Source organism: Hemiscyllium ocellatum, chromosome 1, assembly GCF_020745735.1.
Source record: "Hemiscyllium ocellatum isolate sHemOce1 chromosome 1, sHemOce1.pat.X.cur, whole genome shotgun sequence".
NCBI classification, from domain to species: domain Eukaryota; kingdom Metazoa; phylum Chordata; class Chondrichthyes; order Orectolobiformes; family Hemiscylliidae; genus Hemiscyllium; species Hemiscyllium ocellatum.
In genome coordinates this window covers 107,254,340-107,277,544 of record NC_083401.1, presented here as the reverse complement: position 1 = coordinate 107,277,544, position 23,205 = coordinate 107,254,340, and the positions used below count along the sequence as shown (strand labels likewise).

The window sequence follows — 23,205 nt, the reverse complement described above, 5'->3', positions numbered from 1 at the left end:
GGTGGTTTGTGTGTGGAATGAAGTTCCAGAGGAAATGATAGATGCAAATACAGTTACAATGTTTAAAAGACATTTGGACAGGGACATGAATAGGCAAGGTTTAGAGAGATATTGACATAACGCAGGCAAATGGGGCTGTTTAGTTTGGGAAATCTGGTCGGCATGAACGTTTTTGCTTATTTTCTAACATACCAAATTATAATGAGACACATATAGTACAGTGCACATCTAGTATAGTACAGACAAATGACGGTCAGATACCAGACAGAATGCATCAAATAGCAAATGCAATCAGGACAGCGCCTACAGATTTCTCAGCAATGCTTCCCAGGCGTTAATGGCACTGTGGGTCAGTAAATCTGATTAAAATTTCACAAGGGATTATGATTCTACATATTTGCTGACTTGAAACCACCTCAGAAGTCCCTATGTCATGAACGCCCCCAATAACTTCCCACATCGTGTTGGTTCACGCTTCTTCCCCGAATTCTTGGAAACTGCACTCAAGCCCTTGCTCAGAGGCAAGACTCCAGCTTTTCACAAACAATGAGTTTCACTAAAGCTAGTACTTCCTCTGGATTTGTTTCCTGAGCTCGAACCTGGTTTGGTGGCTAAAAGCAAATACTTGCCCTTGCCTGTAGTTGCACTGATCTATTAGTAACGCATCTTTTTCTGAGACCCTAAGACCTTTTCCTGAGCCTGAGCTGCCTAATAATGCCTTGTAGTAACTTTTTTGAATTCTAATAAAACAGAGTTCACCATATACTCTGAGTTTTCACTGAATCTCCAACTGTGAAAACTACTTACCTTTTCAGCAGTCCAGATGAGCAGCGATTTTCTGCATGAAGTTTGCTTCTCTCTCTAACTCTAACTCTGTGTTACCTTGGGACTGCTTGTGTGACTAATTTTTTTTTGGATGACCTATTAAAAACCTCGCGACAAGCCCTGTCCTTATTCCTCGGTGGAGTTGAGCTAATACTTAGAAATCAAAAAGCAATTGGCTGTTGTATTCAAATGTAGCAGCCCCTCAAACTGTCCCCGATAATTAAAACACTTAGGGAGTCTGCAGAACAAATTTGATAACGGCAACAAAGGAAATAATCGCCGTCTTAATCAAAGAACAACAAAAATGTAAATAATTGTCTTTAAGACGTACACTTGCCTTATTGGATTTCACTGTTCTGACTGTATTTTCTGATCATACAGCTAATCAACAAACTGCTACTTTGCTAGACCCCCCTGCAGAGCTTTGTTTTCTTAAGCTGGTATAAAATTGATGTAACAGTAGGAACATTGATGTACAATCTTATTCCCTGGTAAGGTCTGGGGTTTTTTCAGTCTATTGGCAGAAAACTGAGTCAAGTGTGCGGCGCTGGAAAAGCGCAGCACGTCAGACAGCATCCGAGGACCAGGAGAATAGATGTTTCTGGCTTAAACATCTTATGCCTGAAACGTCAATTCTCCTGCTCCTTGGATGCTGCCTGATCTGCTGTGCTTTTCCAGCACCACACACTTGACTCTGATCTCCAGCATCTACAGTCCTCACTTTCTCCTGGCAGAAAATTGACTCTAGTCTCGTACAATTAGATACAATAACGCAATGGTTATATTACTGGGTTAGAAATCAAGAGGTTATGAATTGAAATCTGTATTGGTGAAGAGGTTGGATACATGGAAATTGCCATTTTAAAATATAAAAATTATTCATGAGATGCTGGCGAATGGGAGTAGATTAGCTTTGGATACCTGGTCAGCATAGACGAGATGGACCGAAGGGTCTGTTTCCGTGGTTTACATCCCTGACTCTGACTGTATGTAAATCATTACAATCAGGTCATGTTTATTGCCATTTTCCTTGCTGTCTGATGAAGGTGGTAATACTGCTTGTACTGCTGCACTCCTTGAAGTAATCCTTCCTTAGGAGGAATATTGGATAGGAAAGTGCATGATAATATGCATGAGTGAAGAGCAATGAAAGTTTACGTCAGAATGATGAGAGACTGGGAGCTGATCATCTCTAACAGCGTTGCTGCTTCTAACATGCTGGTGTTAGGGCTTACTGGGGAGTGTGGTGCTGTAGCAGTCAGTTTGGCTGAGCTCCTTCAGTGTTTTCTATAGCTTGCACATATAATAGACCCTGGATTAGTGGTGCTGGAAGAGCACAGCAGTTCAGGCAGCATCTGAGGAGCAGGAAAATCGACGTTTCGGGCAAAAGCCCTTCATCAGGAATACAGGCAGAGAGCCTGGAGGGTGGAGAGATAAGCTAGAGGAGGGTGGGGATGGGGAGAAAGTAGCATAGAGTACAATAGGTGAGTGGGGGAGGGGATGAAGGTGATAGGTCAGGGAGGAGGGTGGAGTGGATAGGTGGAAAAGAAGATCGGCAGGTAACACAAGTCATGGGGACAGTGCTGAGCTGGAAGTTTGGAACTAGGGTGAGGTGGGGGAAGGGGAAACAAGGAAACTGTTGAAGTCCACGTTGATGCCCTGGGGTTGAAGTGTTCCGAGGCGGAAGATGAGGCGTTCTTCCTCCAGGCGTCTGGTGGTGAGGGAGCGGCGGTGAAGGAGGCCCAGGACCTCCATGTCTTCGGCAGAGTGGGAGGGGGAGTTGAAATGTTGGGCCACATGGCGGTGTGGTTGATTGGTGCGGGTGTCTCGGAGATGTTCCCTAAAGCGCTCTGCTAGGAGGTGTCCAGTCTCCCCAATGTAGAGGAGACCGCATCGGGAGCAACCTGTACATCCACCAATATCATTTATTGTATCCGTTGCTCCCGGTGCGGTCTCCTCTACTTTGGGGAGACTGGGCACCTCCTAGCAGAGCGCTTTAGGGAACATCTCCGGGACACCCGCACCAATCAACCACACCGCCCTGTGGGCCAACATTTCAACACCCCCTCCCATTCTGACGAGGACATGGAGGTCCTGGGCCTCCTTCACTGCCGCTCCCTCACCACCAGACGCCTGGAGGAAAAACGTCTCATCTTCCGCCTCGGAACACTTCAACCCCAGGGCATTAATGTGGACTTCACCAGTTTCCTCGTTTCCTCTCCCCCCCCCCCCCCCCCCCACCTCACCCTAGTTCCAAACTTCCAGCTCAGCACTGTCCCCATGACTTGTCCTACCTGCCTATCTTCTTTTCCACCTATCCACTCCACCCTCCTCCCTGACTTATTATCTTCATCCCCTCCCCTACTCGCCTATTGTACTCTATGCTACTTTCTCCCCACCCCCACCCTCCTCTAGCTTATCTCTCCACCCTTCAGGCTCTCTGCCTGTATTCCTGATGAAGGGCTTTTGCCCGAAACGTCGATTTCACTGCTCCTCGGATGCTATCTGAACTGCTGTGCTCTTCCAGCACCACTAATCCAAAATCTGGTTTCCAGCATCTGCAGTCATTGTTTTTAACATATAATAGACCCTGTCTTCTGGGACTAGAAGGAGTTATTTCAATAGTTTTGTTAGTGCTTTTTCTGCCCTTATTGGTCCAGTACCATAGTTGGAGTTAATTGAAGAAAGAGTGAATTTATTCTCCAGTTTTATTTCAGTGTTTTATGGCTGAATTTGTCATACAAATTTCCTCTTCTTTTTGGGGGGACGGGTGTGGAATTTAGTGCCATTTATAGAGACAAACAGATTACTAGAATGTTTTTAGGATGTAACTAGAATAGATAAAGGGGAAAAAGTATCTAGAGGATATCGAATACTTTTTTTTAGATATTCAAAGGTACCATACAAGAGGTCAATGTATATGATAAGGGCATTTGAGATGGTGGTCTTTTTTAGTATAGGTAAAGAATTCATTGTGAAAAGGAAGCAATGAATGAAGATAAATTGGATTTTTTCAAGTTGGCAGGCTGAGACTATTGGAATGCTTCAGCTATTTATGACTAATATTCAAGACTTGGATGAAGAGACAGAAGTAAGTGATGAAATCATAAGGTAGCAGGTGGTGTATAGTGTGGGGACATATGAGGTTATTCACTTTTATAGCAAGAACAGTGTGTCTCCCCAGAGAAAAAAATATTTTAGCTGGAAAACATTAGCGAGGTTAAAAGTAAAGAGTATAAGGAGATTAATTTAAATAAATGTGAAGTGCTGCATGTTTGGAAAACAATTCTTAGCAGGACTTACACAATTAATGGTAAGGTCCTAGGGAGTGTTGCTGAACAAAGAGACCTTGGAGTGCAGGTTCATAGCTCCTTGAAAGTAGAGTCGCAGGTAGATAGGATAGTGAAGAAGGCGTTTGATGTGCTTGCCTTTATTGCAAAGCCATGATGTGGAGGTGCCGGAGTTGGACTGGGGTGCTCGAAGTTTTAAAAAAATCACACAACACCAGGTTATAGTCCAAAAGGTTTATTTGGAAGCACTAGCTTTCAGTGCACTGCACCTTCAGCTACCTGATAAAGGAGAAGTGCTGCAAAAGCTCATGCTTCCATGCAGCTCTATAAATCTTGGATTTAAATTGAAGTAACTAGTGAATTGTGATTGACTGACCGTGTAGGGTATTGCTCAAGGAAACAACAGAGTCCTCTGGAGCCATTTTGGTCAGGGAGAAATCTGTAAACAGTTCTAAGATGCAGAGTGAAAATGAGATGATTAAGACTGGTGGATATTAATTTGAACAAGTGAAATAAACCTTTAAAACCTTTTGGGTAGAATATTTAATAGAGGCAAGTCCAGAGTTTTAAATGCTGTGCCTCTAGTTGGCATGGTGGCACAGTGGTTAGCATTGCTGCCTCACAGTGCCTGAGACCCGGGTTCAATTCCCGACTCAGGTGACTGACTGTGTGGAGTTTGCACGTTCTCCCCGTGTCTGCGTGGGTTTCCTCCGGGTGCTCCGGTTTCCTCCCACAGTCCAAAGATGTGCGGGTCAGGTGAATTGGCCATGCTAAATTGCCCGTAGTGTTAGGTAAGGGGTAAATGTAGGGGTATGGGTGGGTTGCGCTTCGGCGGGTCGATGTGGACTTGTTGGGCCGAAGGGCCTGTTTCCACACTGTAATTATACCAAACTAATCTAATCTAATCTAGTTGATTATAGACCTGGATGCTGCAGTCTTACTTCGTTGTCCATCATGAGAAATTCTGAATGCTTGTCCTTTGTTTCCTTAGGTTCCTGAGATCATCAATACTATCCGTCAGGCTGGCAAGATTGTACGGCAGGAAGAGACACAGATCCGTGCACACGACGACGATTCCTTTGCTCAGAAATACGAGGTTCTGTTTGTCGGGAAGGTGACGGTGGCACACAAGAAAGCTCCTCCAGCTCTAATCGATGAATGTATCGAGAAGTTTGATCACGTTAGGAAACACAACACCGAGGGCAGTAAGGAAGGAGTGGAGCAGGAGCGGACTGAAAGACCACGAGCAGAGAATTCACGCTTCTTTCCTTCCAGACTTCCAACACCCTTAGTGCAAAAGAGGAACAAATCTGCTCCTAAACTGGCCATTCAAGATGAACGTTCAGTCACACAGACCCAGAGTAGTTTAGAGAAAAGTGGCTCACTTGACTTGAACAGCAGTTCAAACTGCGATGGAGCACAAAGTGGTGGCTTACTCGAAGCCCGGAAGCGTGCTGTCAGTGCACCGAATATTGTGCAACCAACCAACATGAAGGCAAATAGGACCATGCTGTTCACGGTAAGGTCTCATTGATTTAATCATTGCTGCTGTAACACTTCATCTTTTTAAAATGCAGAGAAACTTGTCATTTTCGCAAACTTATGGATCTGGCATCACGCTAGTCACATTATTTTCAGGCATCCATATTTTCAAAATGATCTTTGTATAAACTGAATCAACCCAGTAACCCAGATTGGTTGTATTTCTGCAGTGCTGTTCTGTTTTCTCTGGTTGTTGCCCAAGATATGACTAATTTGGGTAAGTTTCAATGTTCATTTTCCTAAAATTCATGACCATCCAGGCTTCCTTTTTGTTGTAGGAAGAATGCCCTGAGTCTGGGATCTGTTTGCCTGGAGCAGAATGCCAGAGTTAAGTGGCTGTTACTGGGCTAGAGTGCTAGCAGTTGCCAAGAAAACTAGAGGTACTGAGAACTGAGCGGAGCAGCTTGTGACTGAGGTCCTCCACATCCCTGTCCAGCATGCCCACTATGTGCGGTAACTGGTCAGGTTGGAAGTCTCTGATCGCCAATATCAGATGTACCATTTTGGCTGCCTTGCTTAAGGACGAGTGTGTTTGTATTGAATTCCATTGAAAGTTCACTAGATTGCTTCCACAGCTACGAAGCTGAATAGATAGAGTCTGCATTTGATAGAGTTTAGAAGATTGAGAAATTATTTCATCAATCTGTTAAGATGTTTTGCTGGCTGAAGAATCAAGACTGTGGGAGCACTGCCTCAAGATAAGGGGTCAGTTATTCAGAACCCACTTGAGGATTGTAAACCTTTGGAATTCTTTACTCCAGAGGATTGTGGATGCTCTAACATTGTGTATTTAAGGCTGAGATAGACAGGTTTTTTGGGTTTCTCAATCCAAGAGATATAGAAAATGAGCAAGAAGGTGGAGATGAAGTTGAAAATCAGCCATGATCATCTTGGCAGAGCAGACTTGAGTGGTTGTCTGGCATATTCTTGCTCCCATTTCTTACTTTCTTACAATTATTTCCCAGTTTTTGTCTAGTGGACACCCTGTTAGTCAGTTTTATATTATCAGAGAAACCTATTTGTTTGAGTGAGAGTTGTGTAATCAATTGATCCCAGAGTGTGCTGTCTCTGCAACTACAGATATTGAGTAAAGAATAGTTAGCCATGAGCAAATTCATTTTATCACCAGTTGCTTTTTCACAGTTTCATGTTCAGTTGTAAGTGGTTTGGGGATAGTAAAGATAGCCTATAGTTCATAAGCTGCTAACGTCTGTGATTTTGAGATTCAGTTGGCATCTACTGTTAAAATAACTTTATACAAAGTAAAGCTTGAAACAACACCAAATTTTAAACTGCTTTAAAATGATGTTGAGATTAATTCAAAGAAAAAGGTGCTGGATGAAGATAAGTTATTTTACATGAATAAACTTTAGGATTCCATGGATGTTTAACAAGTTTAGAAAATGGAGAAAGCATAAAATGAAATAATGATATAGAAGCAAACAGGAGTAAAGTGAAACATTTGAAGAACTAAAAAACTATACGAAAAATGACTGGCATTCAATTTAGATAAGTAATCAACAACCATAGAAATACAATGTGAAGATAACCAGGAGAAATATGATGTGAAGGGGGTGGAAGTTTGATGCTAATGGAATCTAGGAATACTGAGAGGACAGGTGGAAACTGGAATTTGGGATCTGATGACAGAACACCGGTTTGAACCAAGTAGTGATCCAAATGTAAAAGAAGAAAATTATTGGAGAATTGAAGCAAGTTAAGAATCTATAATAAAAGTACATGTTTCAATTTATATTTTAATATATCCAATAGTGGAGAGGGTTATGACAGTCATGATTGTAATTGTCAACTTTCTAAACCCTCTTTTCATTTGTCTTTCTGACAATAAGATGTAGGAGTAGGCCATTTAGTCGATCATGTCACAAACCTCGAGGGTAAAGGTTTATGGTGAAAGGGGTAAGAATTAAAAGGCACCTGAGGGGCAACATTTTCACGGTGTGGTTCATATGTGGAATGAGCTGCCAGAGGAAGTGGTGGAGGCATGTACAAGACAACATTTTACAATACATTTGGGCAGATATGTGAACAGGAAAGGTTTAGAGCAATATGGACCAAATGCAGGCAAATGGGACTAGTTAAGTTTGGGGAAACCAGATTTGCATGGATAAGTTGGCTAAAGAGTCAATTTCTGTGCTGTCTGATTCTGAGGTGGTTCTGCCATTCACTGAGATCATGACTGATCTGATCATCCTTAATTCCACTTTCCTGCCTTTCTCCCATAACTCTTGATTCTCATGCTGATTAAAAATCTGACCAACTCAGCTTTGAATATACTTATTCCACAAATTAACTACTGTCTGAGAGAAGAAATTTCTCCTCCTCTCTGTTTTAAGTGTGTAACCTTGAGATTTGGCACTCTGCCCTAGATATTCCCACAAGGAGAAGAAACCTCTCTGCATCTACCCTTTTAAGTTCACTAAAAACTTTTAATGTTTCAGTAAGGTCTCCTCTCGTTTTTCTAAACCTCAGTGAATACAAGCCCAATCTACTTACTTGCTACCCATAAGAAAACTTCACCATATGCAGAATCAACCTAGTGAACCTGCTTGGACTGCTTCCACCTAGAATGTGTGTTCCGTGATTGGAACTGTTAATTTGGTCCAATCGGGGAGCACTGTCTGATAAATAAGGAAAGGAGTGTTAGTCACCTGGTCACTCGGAGGGAGCTGGATCAATGTCAAGAACTCTGTGTATAAGTAAAAGGTGACTTGATGACAGGATACCAGCCTTTGTGGAGTTATTTCATCTCCACATCATTTAATCGCTTTAGTCCTAAGAGCTATATCTGTATCGCTCTCCAAAGTCATTAATGAATTAAAATCTCACCATTTACTATAGTGGGTTTCACAGCCATGCCCCAGAATGTTAATCTGGTGTTTTGGTCTACTGACATCATCACTACACCACTGCATCCCCAGTTGATTTCAGTTGTGGTCTGATGAATGCCTCGTATACATTTAATAAGTTTTCTCTATTTTGAAATAAACACCAATGTTCGATTTGCCTTCCCTATTACTTGCTAAACTTGAAAGCTAGCTCTTTGTGATTCATTTACAAGGACCCCACCTCCCTCTGTGCTTCAGCTTTCTGCATCCTTTTCCCATTTAACTGATTATCATTCTTTCTGCCAAAATACATCCCCTCACAGTTTCCAAATTCTATTCCATTTACTACGGTTTTGCCCCCTCACCAAACCTGTTTATACCCCTTTGCAGACAGTGCCATCCTCACCAAGACCATAAGACCTACCGTCTCACTTATTTTTGTCTTCTGTAAACTTGGCAATAGTACATTAACATTTGCTGGAAATAAGTGTGGCCCCATCACTGACTCCATTGGCACTCCTCCCGTTATATGTTGCTATCCTGGAAATGACTGAATTCTGTTAGTTACCTCGTCCTCCACCCCAACACCACGGTCTCTTATTAATCATCCTGCATGTGGTTACCTATCCCATATGTCCTTCTTGGCACTTCTTTGTAAAACACACTGATTCATTCAAAGCAATAGCTCCGCTGTTGACTTCCTTCTATATTTTTACTTATCTAACTAGCCAACATCAGGCAACGTCTGCATGCAAATTACCAACTATCAGAGAGCTATTTCCAGGAGGGTCCAGTCCCACACTTGCTTGACATCTGCACAAGTGTATTTGTCCAAATTTCACACTGAATTGTGAATGGAATGCAGAAAGTGTTTAGAAAATGTAACCCTCATTTTCTTTCCTTCCTTTGGCTGTATCGAGATCTGAGAGTTTGAGTTAGGAAGTATTCAGTAGCTCAGTGTAATGTCTTGCACTTTAAAACTTGCTACAAATTGTGAACATTTTTCTGGAAGGTATGTAATTTTCCTGTCAATGTCGGATGTTGAACAGTTTGGCCGTAAGAGGCTTTTATGCATGTCATCGAGTCATGGAGATGCACAGCATGGAAACAGACCCTTTGGTTCAACCTGGCCATGCAGACCAGATATCCAATCTAGTCCCACCTGCCAGCACCTCCAAACCCTTCCTCTTCATATACCCATCCAGTTACCTTTTAAATGTTGCAATTGTACCAGCCTCCACCACTCCCTCTAGCAGCTCATTCCATACATGTACCACCCTCTATGGGAAAACATTGCCCTTGGGTCTCTTCTATATCTTTCTCCTCTCACCCTAAACCTATGCCCTCTAGTTCTGGACTCTCCCACCCCAGGGAAAAGACTTTGCCTATTTATCCTTTCCATGCCCCTCGTGATTTTAAAACCACTGAGGTCACCCCTCAGCCTCCGATTCTTCAGGGAAAACAGGCCTAGCCTATTCAACCTCTCTCTATAACTCAAATCCTCCAATACTAGCAACATCCTTGTAAGTCTTTTCTGAACCTTTTCAAGTTTCACAACATTGTTCAGGTAGGAAGGAGACCAGAGCTGCACGTGATATTCCAACAGTGACCTAACCAATGTCCTGTACAGCTGCAACTTGACCTGTATTCAATACTCAGACCAAGAAAAGAAAGCATACCAAATGCCGCCTTCACTACCCTATCTACCTGCAACTCCACTTTCAAGGAGCTATGAACCTGCACTCCAAGGTCTGTTTGTTCAGCAACACTCCCTAGGATCTTACCATTTAAGTGTATAAGTCCTTCTAAGATTTGCTTTCCCAAAATGCAGCACCTTGCATTTATCTAAATTAAACTCCATCTGCCACTTCTCAGCCTGTTGGCCCATCTGATCAAGATCCTGTTGTTATGAGGTAACCTTCTTCGCTGTCCACAACACCCCTAATTTTGGTGTCATCTGCAAATTTACTAATGATACCTCTTTCATGGTCTCATCCAAATCATTTATATAAATGATGAAAAACAGTGAACCCAGCATGATCCTTGTGGCACTCCACTGGTCACAGCCCTCCAGTCTGAAAAACGACCCTCTACCATAATTCTCTGTCTTCTACCTTTTGAGCCAATTCTGTATTCAAATGGTGAGTTCTCCCTGTATTCCCTGAGATCTAACCTTGCTAACGAGACTTCCACGGGGAACCTGGTCGAATGCATTGCTGAAGTCCATATAGATCACATGATAACCGCGCTGGCCTCAATCCTCTTTGTTACTTCTTCAAAAATTTCAATCAGGTTTGAGAGACATGATTTCCCACGCACGAAGCCTTGCCTTTTTTTAAATACATGGCGAAAGTGAGGACTGCAGATGCTGGAAATCAGAGTCTAGATTAGAGTGGTGCTGGAAAAGCACAGCAGGGCCCAGCGCTTTAGCGAACATCTCTGGGATACCTGCACCAATCAACCCCACTGTCCTGTGGCTGAACACATCAACTCCCCCTCCCACTCTGCCAAGGACATGCAGGATCTGGGACGCCTCCACCGTTACTCCCTCACCACCTGACTCCTGGAGGAAGAACGCCTCAGCTTCTGCCTCGGAACACTTCAACCCCACGGCATCAATGTGGATTTCACCAATTTCCTCATTCCCCTCCCCCCATCTTAGCCCAGTTCCAATCTGCCAGCTCAGCACGATCCTCAGGACCTGTCCTACCTGCAAATCTTCCTTCACACCAATCCGTTCCACCCTCCTCTCCGATCTATCACCCTCATCCACATCTCCATCCACCTATTATACTCTTGGCTATCTTCTGATAATTTAAACTACATTTATTTCAATGCAAGAGGTGTAACAGGGAAGGCAGATGAACTCAGGACACAGTTAGGAACATGGGACTGGGATATCATAGCAATTACAGAAAAATGGCTCAGGGATTGACAGGATTGGCAGCTTAATGTTCCAGGATACAAATGCTACATGATGAAGGGCTTTTGCCAGAAATGTGGATTTTCCTGCTCCTCGGATACTGCCTAACCTACTCTGTTTTTCCAGCACCACTCTAATCCAGATGCTTCAAATACATGTCCATCCTGTCCCTCTGGATTCCCTCCAACAACTTGCCCACCACCAATGTCAGGCTCACTGGTCTGTAGATCCCTGGCTTGTCCTTACCACCTTTCTTCAATAGCCAACTTTCAGTGGTCCAGCACCTCACCTGTGACTATCAATGATACAAACATCTCAGCAAGAGGCCCAGCAATCACATTCCAAAGTTTCCCACAGAGTTCTAGGGTACACCTGATCAGGGTCTGGGGATTTATCCACTTTCATGCGTTTCAAGACATCCAACACTTCCTCTTTTGTAATATGGACATTTTTCAAGATGTCACTATCTATTTCCCATGTCCTTTCCCACAGTAAATACTGATGCAAAATACTTGTTTAGTGTCTCCCCCACCTTCTGTGACTCCACGTAAAGGCCACCTTGCTGATCTTTGAGGGGTCCTATTCTCTCCCTAGTTACCCTTTTGTCCTTAATATATTTGTAAAAGCCTTTGGATTCTCCTTAACTCTATTTGCCAAAGCTATTTCATGTCCCCTTTTTGCCCTCCTGATTTTCCTCATGAGTATACTCCTACTGCCTTTATACTCTTCTAAGGATTCACTTGGTCTATCCTGTCCATACCTGACATATGCTTCCTTCTTTTTCTTAACCAAATCATCAATTTCTTTAGTCATCGAGCATTCCCTATACCCACCAGCCTTTCCTTTTACCCTGTCTCTGGACTCTCATTATCTCATTTCTGAAGACTTCCCAGTTTCCAGCCGTCCCTTTACCTGTGAACATCTGCCCGATACCGTCAAAATTGGCCTTTCTCCAATTTAGAACTTCGACTTTTCCATCATTACTTTAAAACGAATAGAATTATGGTCGCTGGCCCCAAAGTGCTCCCCCACTGACACCCCAGTCACCTGCCCTGCCTTATTTCCCAAGAGTAGGTCAGGTTTTGCACCTTCTGTCAGAGGTATATCCACACCATGAATCAGAAAATTGTCTTGTATACACTTTACAAATTCCTCTCTAGCTAAACCCTTAACACTATGTTAAAATCCTCTACCATAACCAACCTATTATTCTTACAGATAGCTGAGATCTCCTTACAAGTTTGTTTCTCAACTTCCCTCTGATTAGGGGGTTTATAATACAATCCCAATAAGGTGATCATCCCTTTCTTATTTCTCAGTTCCACCCAAATAACTTCCCTGGATGTATTTCTGGGAATATCCTCCCTCAGCACAGCTGTAATGCTATCCCTTATCAAAAGCACCACTCCCCCTCCTCTCTTGCCTCCCTTTCTGTCCTTCCTGTAGCATTTGTATCCTGGAACATTAAGCTGCCAGTCCTGCCCATCCCTGAGCCATGTCTCTGTAATTGCAATGATATCCCCGTTCCATGTTCCTAACCATGCCCTGAGTTCATCTGCCTTCCCTGTTACGCCTCTTGCATTGAAATAAATGCAGTTTAAATTATCAGTCCTACCTTGTTTTCTGTTTGTCCCTGCTTGCCCTGACTGTTTGACTAACCTTGGTTCTCAACTGTACCAGTTTCAGATTAATCTCCTTCCTCACTATCTCCCTGAGTCCCAACCCCCCACCTTACTAGTTTAAATCCTCCCAAGCAGGTCTAGCAAATTTCCCTGCCAGTATATTCGTCCCCTTCCAATTCAGGTGCAATCTGTCCTTCTTTTACAGGTCACTTCTATCCCAGAAGGAATTCCAATGTTCCAGAAATGTGAACCCTTCCCCCCCGCACCAGCTCCTCAGCCATGCATTCATCTGCTCTGTCCTCCTATTCCTACCCTCACTAGCTCACAGCACCAGGAGTAGTCCAGATATTACTATTCTCGAGGATCTCCTTTTTTTAAACTCCTGCCTAACTTTGAGATTCTAATGGGAGAATATACACAATCTTTTCCCTTCCTATGCCATTGGTTCCAGTGTGTACAATCACCTCCTGCTGGGCTCTCTTTCCCCCGTGAGAACATTCTGCACCCTCTGAGACATCCTTGATCCTGGCACCAGGGAAGCAACACACCATTCTGATTTTTTGCTGCTGGCCACAGAGACATCTACCTAAGCCTCGAACTAGAGAGTTCCCGAACACAATCATCTCTTGGAATCTGACGTGCCTCTCATTATATTAGAGACAGGCTCAATACCAGAAACGTGGCTGTTTGTGCTACGTTCCCCTGAGAATCCATCACCTCCTACATTTTCTAAAACAGTAAACCTGCTTGAAATGGGGATAGCTACAGACGACCCCTGCACTAATCGCCTACCTCTCTTCCCTTTCCTGGAGTTAACCCATCTATGTGACTGTATCTGCGACTTTTCCCCCTTCCTATAACTGCCATCCACCACATCCACCTGCTCTTGTAAATTCCCTGCAGCTCTGTCTCTGTCTCTCCATCCGATCCATTTGATCTGATAGGATTCACAACCAACGGCATTTATTACAGATATAATTCTCGGTAACACGTAAACTTTCCCTAAACTCCCACATCTGACAAGAAGAGCCTCTACTAAGGGCCATCTTTGCTTCTTTCAATCTATAGAACCAGCACGTTGCCCTGTCTTATTCTTCTACAAAATACTGCTCCAGGTTAAATTAATACTTATCTCTTATATATTTAAGTTTAATCAAGAGACATTTCTGAATGTAACATATAATCAAGAAAGAACCCATTCTACTCACTACTGCAGGCTTGCAGTAAGGTCACGCTTGAAATATTTATTTATCTGATTCAGTGCTGTGACCTCTCCCAAACAGGGTTCCTCCAAGATTAGTTGTGAATTTCACTGTTTGTTAATTTTCCAAGGTGCACTCTGATGTCCAGCAATACACTAATTCAAACAGCAAAGGCAGTACTGTGCAGGTTCACTGCTATGTCATTTAGCAATTTGAGCCTCTCTGTCTCTCTCTCTCTCACCGCTCCCCCCTCCAAAAGCACTGACCTCACCATGTGCTTCCTTTGTCTGTTCCTCTCCCTTTTAAAAGTGCTGTTGTTTTGATTTATTTCCTCAAGTTCCGAAACAATGCAACAGCATATAAAACAGTAATCGCTGCTCCTGGAATTTGGGGAAATCGCCTCCAACACCTAAAATACCTCAAAGAAAGAGCAGTGTTACAGCCAGAAATGTTTCCTGTCCTCCATCTTCAGTTACCCAGGATGTCAGCATAGTAAAGGGCAAAATGCCTTTGTGGCAAATAATTGTTCAGACTGAATGATGTAGATTACATCAGACAGAAAAGAAACAAAACCAAGTATTTCAGTGTTATATTTGTAACGCTAATTGATTCTGTACTCCCCATTTACACTGGCATTGAAAAGAGAGTATTTCATTCTGAAGTGTGTTTGAAGCACTGCCGTATGAACAGTACACAATGTTTGACTACTTTATTGACCCAAACCACAATATGTTACAACTTTACATTGCTCCATAATGTTCTCGCTGGTGCTCTGAAAAAAATATTTTGCTTCTCCCTGATCTCCTGGACTGTGCATGTCATGTCATCTTACCACAGACTGGCCGCCTTCTACGTTTCAGCTCTTTCTCTCGTCAGATCTTTAAGCTCTTCACAACTACTCAGTAATTGTTGTCTTGTCTGGCAAATTATCACATTTAGCAGTGACCATAGTAGTTGTTATTTCTGTGGGCCAACCATAGCCCGTATTTTCTGTCCGTGTTACAGATTTTATTGTCGTCTGGACTGGAAGTAGCTTAAAAATATGTCCCTGGGCTGTCCTCTGATGTTTCTCTCACGCCGCACCTCTCCCTCTCTCTTTCTAACATTGGCACCTTTTGGTTATTGAATGAACCCTGGGACTTGGTGTTCTCGGATCGTCAGTGTGGCAAAAACTGACTTTCAGATCCAGGGCCTAAGTAGAATGAGGGATGATTGCTATTCTTCTCAAGAGTGCTGCCTTTTATCATGCAGGAACTCTGGACTTGGTTGCAGGAACTGTACCCTCTGCACGCTACCCCAGTGAACTTGAGAGTCCCCAGTGTAGTGGGAAAAGCCCTTTCTAGTCTGTGAGGATTTTAAGGTTGAACATTCAGCTGGGATGAGTTTTATCTCTGAAGTGGATAGAAAGGAACTTCCTGTGTTAGTTGGCTGTGGGCAATGCACACGTGTAGGATGGGCTGAATGGATTCGGATGGTGGTGTAAATTCCCTTCCTTTGACCTACCATTCTCTCTAAGTCTCTTTATGTGCAGGGAGTCTCATTTTTTTTCCCCTCCCTGCTGCAACTCTACTTCATTTTCTCCTTTGGCTCTCTTTTATTTCTCAATTTGGATGGGAGCTGGGTAGTAACACGATGTGAAATGGCAGGAAATGGGACAACCAGCAGTTGCGATGGAAGGGACGTTCTTGAAATGCAGCCCTTAGTGACTCCTTTCCACTTCCTGTCACTCCTATTGCTATCCAGCTTTTCTTGAATGGGACCACCTATTCGAACTGTCTACCCCATCTTCTCGTTTTTCTCACATTCCTCTCATTATCTACCTTGCACCAGCTTCCACCCACTTGCTCATCTCTCCCTTTTTCCCATCTGCCTCCTCCATATCTTCTTTCAAATATTAATGCCCTGATGTTTACAGGAAGGGTATGATGGAGAGTAGTTAGAACTGGGGACAAGGGAGTCCTGGAGGACCTTGTGTATGGGCCTTATCAGAATTTTAATTTGTATGTTGCCTGGTCAGATGTCAGCTTGGAAAAATAATGGCAAGTGGAGAGTGGGGACGGTCCCAGTAATCAGGGAAAGGTGGTTGGAGAGGGTGAAGGGAGGCCTCCATTGATAAAGGTGGAGGCTGGTCCTCCTCTAGTGTTTGAGTTGGGGCAGAACGGTGGTGCTGCAGCTCCATCTGGTCCATCTCTTAAAAAGCAACTCTGTCTATAGCTCCCATCGCCCTTCCAGGGCCCAGTTTTAAGTCACTGGAAACTCAAATGACAATTGTTCATTTAAAATCTGGTTCCCAGTTATGTTCGGAGAGCCTGATTTAAATATGATGAAATGTTCCAAGGCTCAGGCACTTGCCTGCCACCAAACCTGCCACTGTCATGACAGCATGTGCACAAAGGGTGGACTTGAGGGAGTTCCCCACTTTCTAATTCTTTAACCATTCTTTGCTCACCTGACCCCCTCTGATGTTTCGTTGGTGGGATTTGCTGGTTAATCACCTTTCGTCGAAATTTCAACTATGCAGGAATTTGATGTTGGACCAAGATATTTTTAATCAAGTATAAACCCTGCAGTCTTAGCAGGCATGTTGGTGTTAATATGATCGGACTGTGGTGTGCATCGAATGTTGCACTATCTCTTTGAGACAGTGACAGAACAGAAACCTCAATGTTATGATGCAGAAGGAAACCATTCAGCCCCTCATGCCTGCAACGATGCTCTCAATATTCCGACTTGGTGCCAATTTCCTGCCTTTTCCCCATAACCTCTATTTAAATGATCAGTTCTGCCTCACTTCCAGGCAGTGCATCCCAGACCTAACCACTTTGTATGAAAAAACTTTTCCTTGCCTCGTTTTGTTTTGTTTCTTCAAATCACTTTAAATTGGTATCACCTGGTTCTTGATCCTTTTTGAGCAGAAACTGTCCTTACTATGTACTCTGTCCAGAGCCCTCATTATTTGGAAAGCTTCTATCTGAGATCTCCGGGATCCTTCTCCTCTTTGGGAACAGCAAGTATTCAAGGCTGGAATTGTAATTATCTTCTTTAATGTTGTCTTGTTAAGAAGGCGATTACTTGTGTTTGCACAGGAGTTTAATTCTAAGCACCAAATTTAGGAGCGTGTCAAAAGTCCTGGAGAGAGGGTACAGAAGTGCTTTATTAGAAAGAGACCACGGATGGGGAACCACTGAAACTGGAATTGTTGTCTTAGAGCAGAGAACGCTAAAGGGCTTGGTAGAGAGAAAGATTAAACTCTTTTCAGTGACTCCAAGGTCAGGACCGAGAGCGCACAAATTTTATATAAATGAGGAAAGGTAGCAGAAGGGAGATGGATATAAAGAAAACTGTCATGACTGACTATGAACCGGAGTGCACTGTTCAAACAAGTGGTGGCAGGAGATTCTGTAATAACATTCAAAAGGGAACTGGATAAATAGTTGAAGGAAAGGCGCTGCAGGACAATTTTAGAAAGAGCTGGGAGCTGGATGTCTCCTTCAAATAATACAGACATGTGTCATTATATCTTATTTTATTTCCTCTTTTAATATTTGTTCTTAGGAGAATTACCTGAGCCTTGAGTAAGTTGGAGTAGAGTAACTAAGATTAGACTGTCCAACGCATAGTGCAAGGATTGATTTGGGAGAAATGGATTTTTACTCTTGGGACACAGGTACCAGTGCAGGGAAAGATGGGAACTGCACCATTGTGATGGTCTTCAACTGAACTGTGCTGGGACCAATGTTCTGTCACTACGGCAATAGAGAAGGTTTTCATCTAAATAGTGGAATGTGAGGAGTCCAGCCAAGGAAAAAAGTGCTATATGAGAGAGGGAGAGACAGGGGAGCAGGTGAGATAATAGTGAGGGAAATGATAGTCATCGTGTGGCAGGAAATTACAGAATAACAAAATATGTCAGCAGATAAGGCGAGAGATTGCAAAATTAGTGAAAAGGTGGAGCTAAAGGCTCTTATCCGAATGCACATAACATTTATAATACATGGATAAATTGACAGCTCAGATAGGAAAATAATGGTAGCTGTCATGGCTGCACGGTGATCAAGATTGGGACCTGAATATTCAAACACATTTGAAAGTCAAGCCGCTAGGAAACGGTGGAGTGTTGGCTCTGTTAACTAAAAGAATGGCAATAATACAGTGGAGGAAAATCAAGTTCATTCTAAAGATTAAGACATACAATTGGTTTGGGTCAATAATCGAAATAGTAAAAGGAAGAAGTCACGTGGGCGTAGCATTTACGTCACGTAACAAAATCCACACTAGTTTGGGTTAAACAGGAAGAAATAATGAGGACTTGTGGGAGAGATATGACAATAATTATGGGTAGTTTTAATGTATATATCGGCTTAATGAATCCGTTTGACAAAAGATTGTCTAGAAGCTGAGGTCATAATGTGTTTATGGAATAGTTTCACAACAGAAATTGTTGGAAAAACTCTGGCTGTAAAGAAAAAAGAAAAGCTAACATTTTGGGTCCAGTGGCCTTTTCTTCAGAACTGGACCGGAAATGTTAACTCTGCTTTCTCTCCACAGATATTCCTTCCACTCTGCTGAGTTTTTCCATCATCCACAGTTCCTCGTTTCCTCAAAACTGATAAAGAAACATTGGTGGAAGCTGGGTACAGTAGTAGCAATTGAGTGAGAGTGAGGTAGCAGACAGAAGATGGTGATAGTTTTGCTGACAGAGTGGAGAACATCATTGACCTCCTTTCTACACTTTCATCCAGATGGCTGACATTGCAGTGACCTGTATGGCTGGAACAGTTGAGTATCAAGACTTCCAGTGTCTGTCCTGGGGGTAGAGAGAGTCCCACAGCTGCACTACTCTGTCCAGTAGGACCTTCAGGTCTCTGCTTACCACATGGGATGTTAAGTTTCCCTTCTCTGCCTTATTCAGTGTAAATGTCAGGAGCCATGCAGGTAACCATACCTGCCCAGTGCGTAATGGCCAGGGATATCAATCTGTTCTGGGATATCCCAGTAGTGGTGAGTTGTGCTGGGTATAGCAAGTGTTAGAATGGGGCCAGAATTGGATGAGAGAGAGGCACTGTAGGGGTGGTGTAGATCATTAATGAGTTAAGTTTGGGAAGTTGTCGTGAGAAAACTCACTAGACCTTGTGAGACAAACCTTCTGTGAGCGACACTTCAGACTGATGCCTACATTTCTAACCCATGTATCTCCATATTTAAGACTGACGAGAAGAAACTGTTGTTCATGTTTAGTTTATGGAACATTTCCCTCAGGAAAACATTAGGTGTAGGTTAATTAAATATTTTTAAGATTTGAGTTGGAGTTTTGACTGATGAGGGAATTGTATGGTATAGGGAGTAGCTGGGATAGTGCACCGAGACCTCCGTCAGATCAGCTATGATCTTATTTCATAGCAGAGCAAGCCTGGGAACTGACTGGCCTACTCTAGCTCCTAACTTGTACATTCATTTGAATGCTTATAGCAATTGGTGAAATGGTTTGCATTCTTTTGGACTGCAGAGTTCAATTTATTTTCTCAGATCCTCTATTGAAATATGCTTGCAAATGTTGATGCAGTTTTGATCTATTTTGCAGCATGGAAGAACTTTTAAACTAACCTCTTAATTTTCCACGCCTGCCTTTATTTGAGATTTGTGGTGTTGATGATTTCTTCTTTTTCCCCTTTTTCGGGTTGAGTAATTTGATCCAAATCATTTGTTGAATCAATCTATTTATCTAAAGAGCTCTGGCAATGCAAATCAAATGTTTAAATTCCCACTGCTTTGTCAAAGTGTAATGGAGCAGAAGAAGGAATGTTGAAGATGATTCATTGTTCATAACAGGGACACGTTATTTTAATATAATTTGTGGAAATAAAAAGATAACTTAAACAAGAAATTGGAATTATGACTAAGCTAGAATGATGATGGCTGTTGAGTTCATTAGAGGAAGTGGGAAATGGCTTTTTTCCTGAGATGCTTCAGTCTAGTTGTTAGAATCCTTTCAAATGTTAAGGAGATATTAGCTCAATTCCTATAGCAGTGCTGTTGACTTAAATGTCTATCAGTTCGAGATTTTTAAAGAAGTAATTTATTGGAAAGCTGAACCAGTTCCAGATTGACCTTTGATCATGCAATGCATGTTGCTGCACGTTGCCAGTCATTTAACTATCAAAGGGACATGATATAATGCATCATAAATTCTAGCAACCAAATGGAGATGAATTGGAGTCTTGGGTTTGTAGGATTGATTTATTCTTTGTGGAAATGGAATTGAATCATGGGTAATATGATATCCACTGACTGTAAAATTCCTGACTCATTCACTCACTCACTCCATGGTTTGAAATAGAAACTTAAGCAGAGTTTCTTGTTCAGTTTTGTATTGTACACATCACAAAATGGAGCATGCTTCAACAACCCATTTAATACCATTTCTGAATTTGGAGATGATAGGTTGTTTTAAGTCTTCTGTTTACCTGGTGTATTTTAAATGTATAAATACCTATCTGAACAGCTGAAAAGCAGCATAAATGAGGTATGGAGGTTATGAGGTTCTTTGTCACCTTGTTTGTTTGATATTTTTCTTTGTTCAGCTGGCCTGTTGTTATTTTTTTTTCCCCTGTTGACAGATTTTTCCAAAGCAAGTCTGCAATTTTGGGTGTTTGATGATTTTATCTTCTCCATTTAGCTATATTATATCCTCAAAATCTTGACTTGCAGCAATTGTAGTCGTACCCATTAACTGGCCTTGATGTAGCATTACATTTATGAGCAACTGCTCTTCATCTCATTTGCAGCCAAATAATTGTCTGTAATTGAAAGTTGAGCCTCTCGGGAGTAGGCCACAAAAGGACTTGATCCCGATGCCATCTCTGCATACATCATTATTTTATTAGGGCACCACAACATTTCAGCCATATGCATGCATCAGCCTCAAGGAAAGATAATGCATTGATGGAGTGCTGCACTCCTTTAGAAGAGATGCCAAACTGAAACCCTGTCTGCCGCCTCAGGTGGATGTCTAAGCAACTCGCCACCTTCTCAAAAACAACCAGGGATGGGTTGTGAATGCTGGTCAAGTCAGCAATGCCTTCATCCCACAAATTAATTTTTAAAAAAAGTAAAAAATTTCAGTGCAATATTTTGTAACAAAGCAGGGGAGTTATCTCCATTGTCCTGGTCACCACTGTTTCTTCCTACACTGTCTCAAAAGCAGACTGTTACAGATTTGCAGCTGTGTTTCCTACATGACTGTACATGAAAGATACCTTTGTTGGCATTTAGGATGTCTGTTGATCAGGAAAGGTGCTGTATAAATGCAAGTCATTTTTTCTTTGTTATTGAATAGCAATATAAATATTTTGGGTACCTTTCCTTTGTGGTCCAGGTACTGCTGCAAATGAATTTGTTTTGTGAAAGTAAAACTCTTTTTTTTTTCCTTTCAGATTGGCCAATCAGAGGTATACCTCATAAGTCCTGACACGAAGAAGGTGACGATTGAGAAAAATTTCAAAGAAATCTCCTTCTGCTCTCAGGTGAATATTCCCATCACTTGTGGTTGTCATTTCTACGTGCCATGTTGATGATAATCATGTGACTTAATATCTCTGCTTTAGTCTTAAATAAAAATGTGTGGGCAATGAGTATTTTAATTTTGTAACTGACAATTACAGTCAGTTCTGATGTAACAGGATAGTTCTGTTCTCATGTGATCTTGCATTATAAGAAAATAGCACAGTAGTCTCGCTGTTTAAACTAATGAGGTCAGAATAGCCAAAACAGTAAGGAAAATTTGGCTTCTACAAGTAACAGCCCAAATTCTTTAATCACATTAACACCAATTTGTGTTGAAGAAACACATGTGATAGCAGCACTGACTATACATTGAAAATTGTGTGTGTGTGTGTGTGTGTGTGTGGAGCAGTGAAATGAAAGTTTGAACCACAGTTCTTACAGTAGGAATACACTAACTAGATCAAATCTGTGACCATCCGTATCGGAACTGCCAGGCACCTTAATTTCAGTGGCTATCTGAAACTGATGGATGAAGAAAAATGACTACCATATCTTGAAACTAATATGCAATATAGTTTTTTTACTCTGGATGCTGAAGTATTTATTGATTTTTGCTTCATTTAATTTAAATGTTCAAGTGATCGTATTTATCTTATTTTTGCAAGGGATGTTTTTCCTTTCTCTCCTGATATATTGAAATTCATATATTGAAGTTTGCGATTGATCTTCCAAACTGAAAGATTTGTTGAAGGTGTGGAGGAAGAATCAAATTCTTCAGGCCAATGATCTGCTATCAGAACTGAAAAAGACTAGAAATGGAGTGGATCTTAAATCAGTGAAAAGAGGCAGGAAAGATTGAAGCGAGCAGAAGGGAAGACTGTGATGGGTGGAATGCAGGAGAGGTTAAATCATAGAAAGGATCACATATCTGGCTTACCCATCTTTTTTCCACAGCTTCCAACTTGTCCATAGACTTGGACAAAAAAAACCTATCTCCTCCCCAAAATCAACAAACAGAACTCTTCTGCTTGACTGTTCACCCTGTTTTACCTCACTCGACCAGTTTCTCCCTATTTCAACTCTTCCCTTGAACAGTTTTGGTCCGGACTACCAACACTTTTTTTTTGCCATTTAATCTCCCCCGCCTTCCATCCAATAGATAGAACATGACAGCGCAGTACAGGCCCTTTGGCCCTCAATGTTGCATTGACCTGTGATACTGATCTGAAGCCCATCTATTCTACACTATTCCATTTTCATCCATATGTTTATCCAATGACCATTTAAATGCCCTTAAAGTTGGCAAGTCTCCTACTGTTGCAGGTAGTGCGTTCCATACCCTTACTACCCTCTGAGTAAAAAAAACTATCTCTGACTTCTGTCTTATATCTATCACCCCTCAATTTGAAGCAATGCCCCCTCGTGCTAGCCATCACCATCCAAGGAAAAAGG

The 23,205-nt window shown here is 42.2% G+C and overlaps 1 protein-coding gene across 4 annotated transcripts in view; it reads left to right on the top strand.

The window, feature by feature from the left end:
- tbc1d1 (TBC1 (tre-2/USP6, BUB2, cdc16) domain family, member 1) overlaps positions 1 to 23,205 on the top strand; it is a 287,433-nt gene that overhangs the window by 120,327 nt on the left and 143,901 nt on the right. For all 4 annotated transcript variants that reach the window (XM_060824990.1, XM_060824980.1, XM_060824998.1 and 1 more), the window contains exons 2-3: positions 5,107 to 5,634; positions 21,684 to 21,773. In XM_060824990.1, coding sequence (XP_060680973.1) covers positions 5,107 to 5,634; positions 21,684 to 21,773 — 618 coding nt within the window. The remainder of the gene's footprint in view (positions 1 to 5,106; positions 5,635 to 21,683; positions 21,774 to 23,205) is intronic.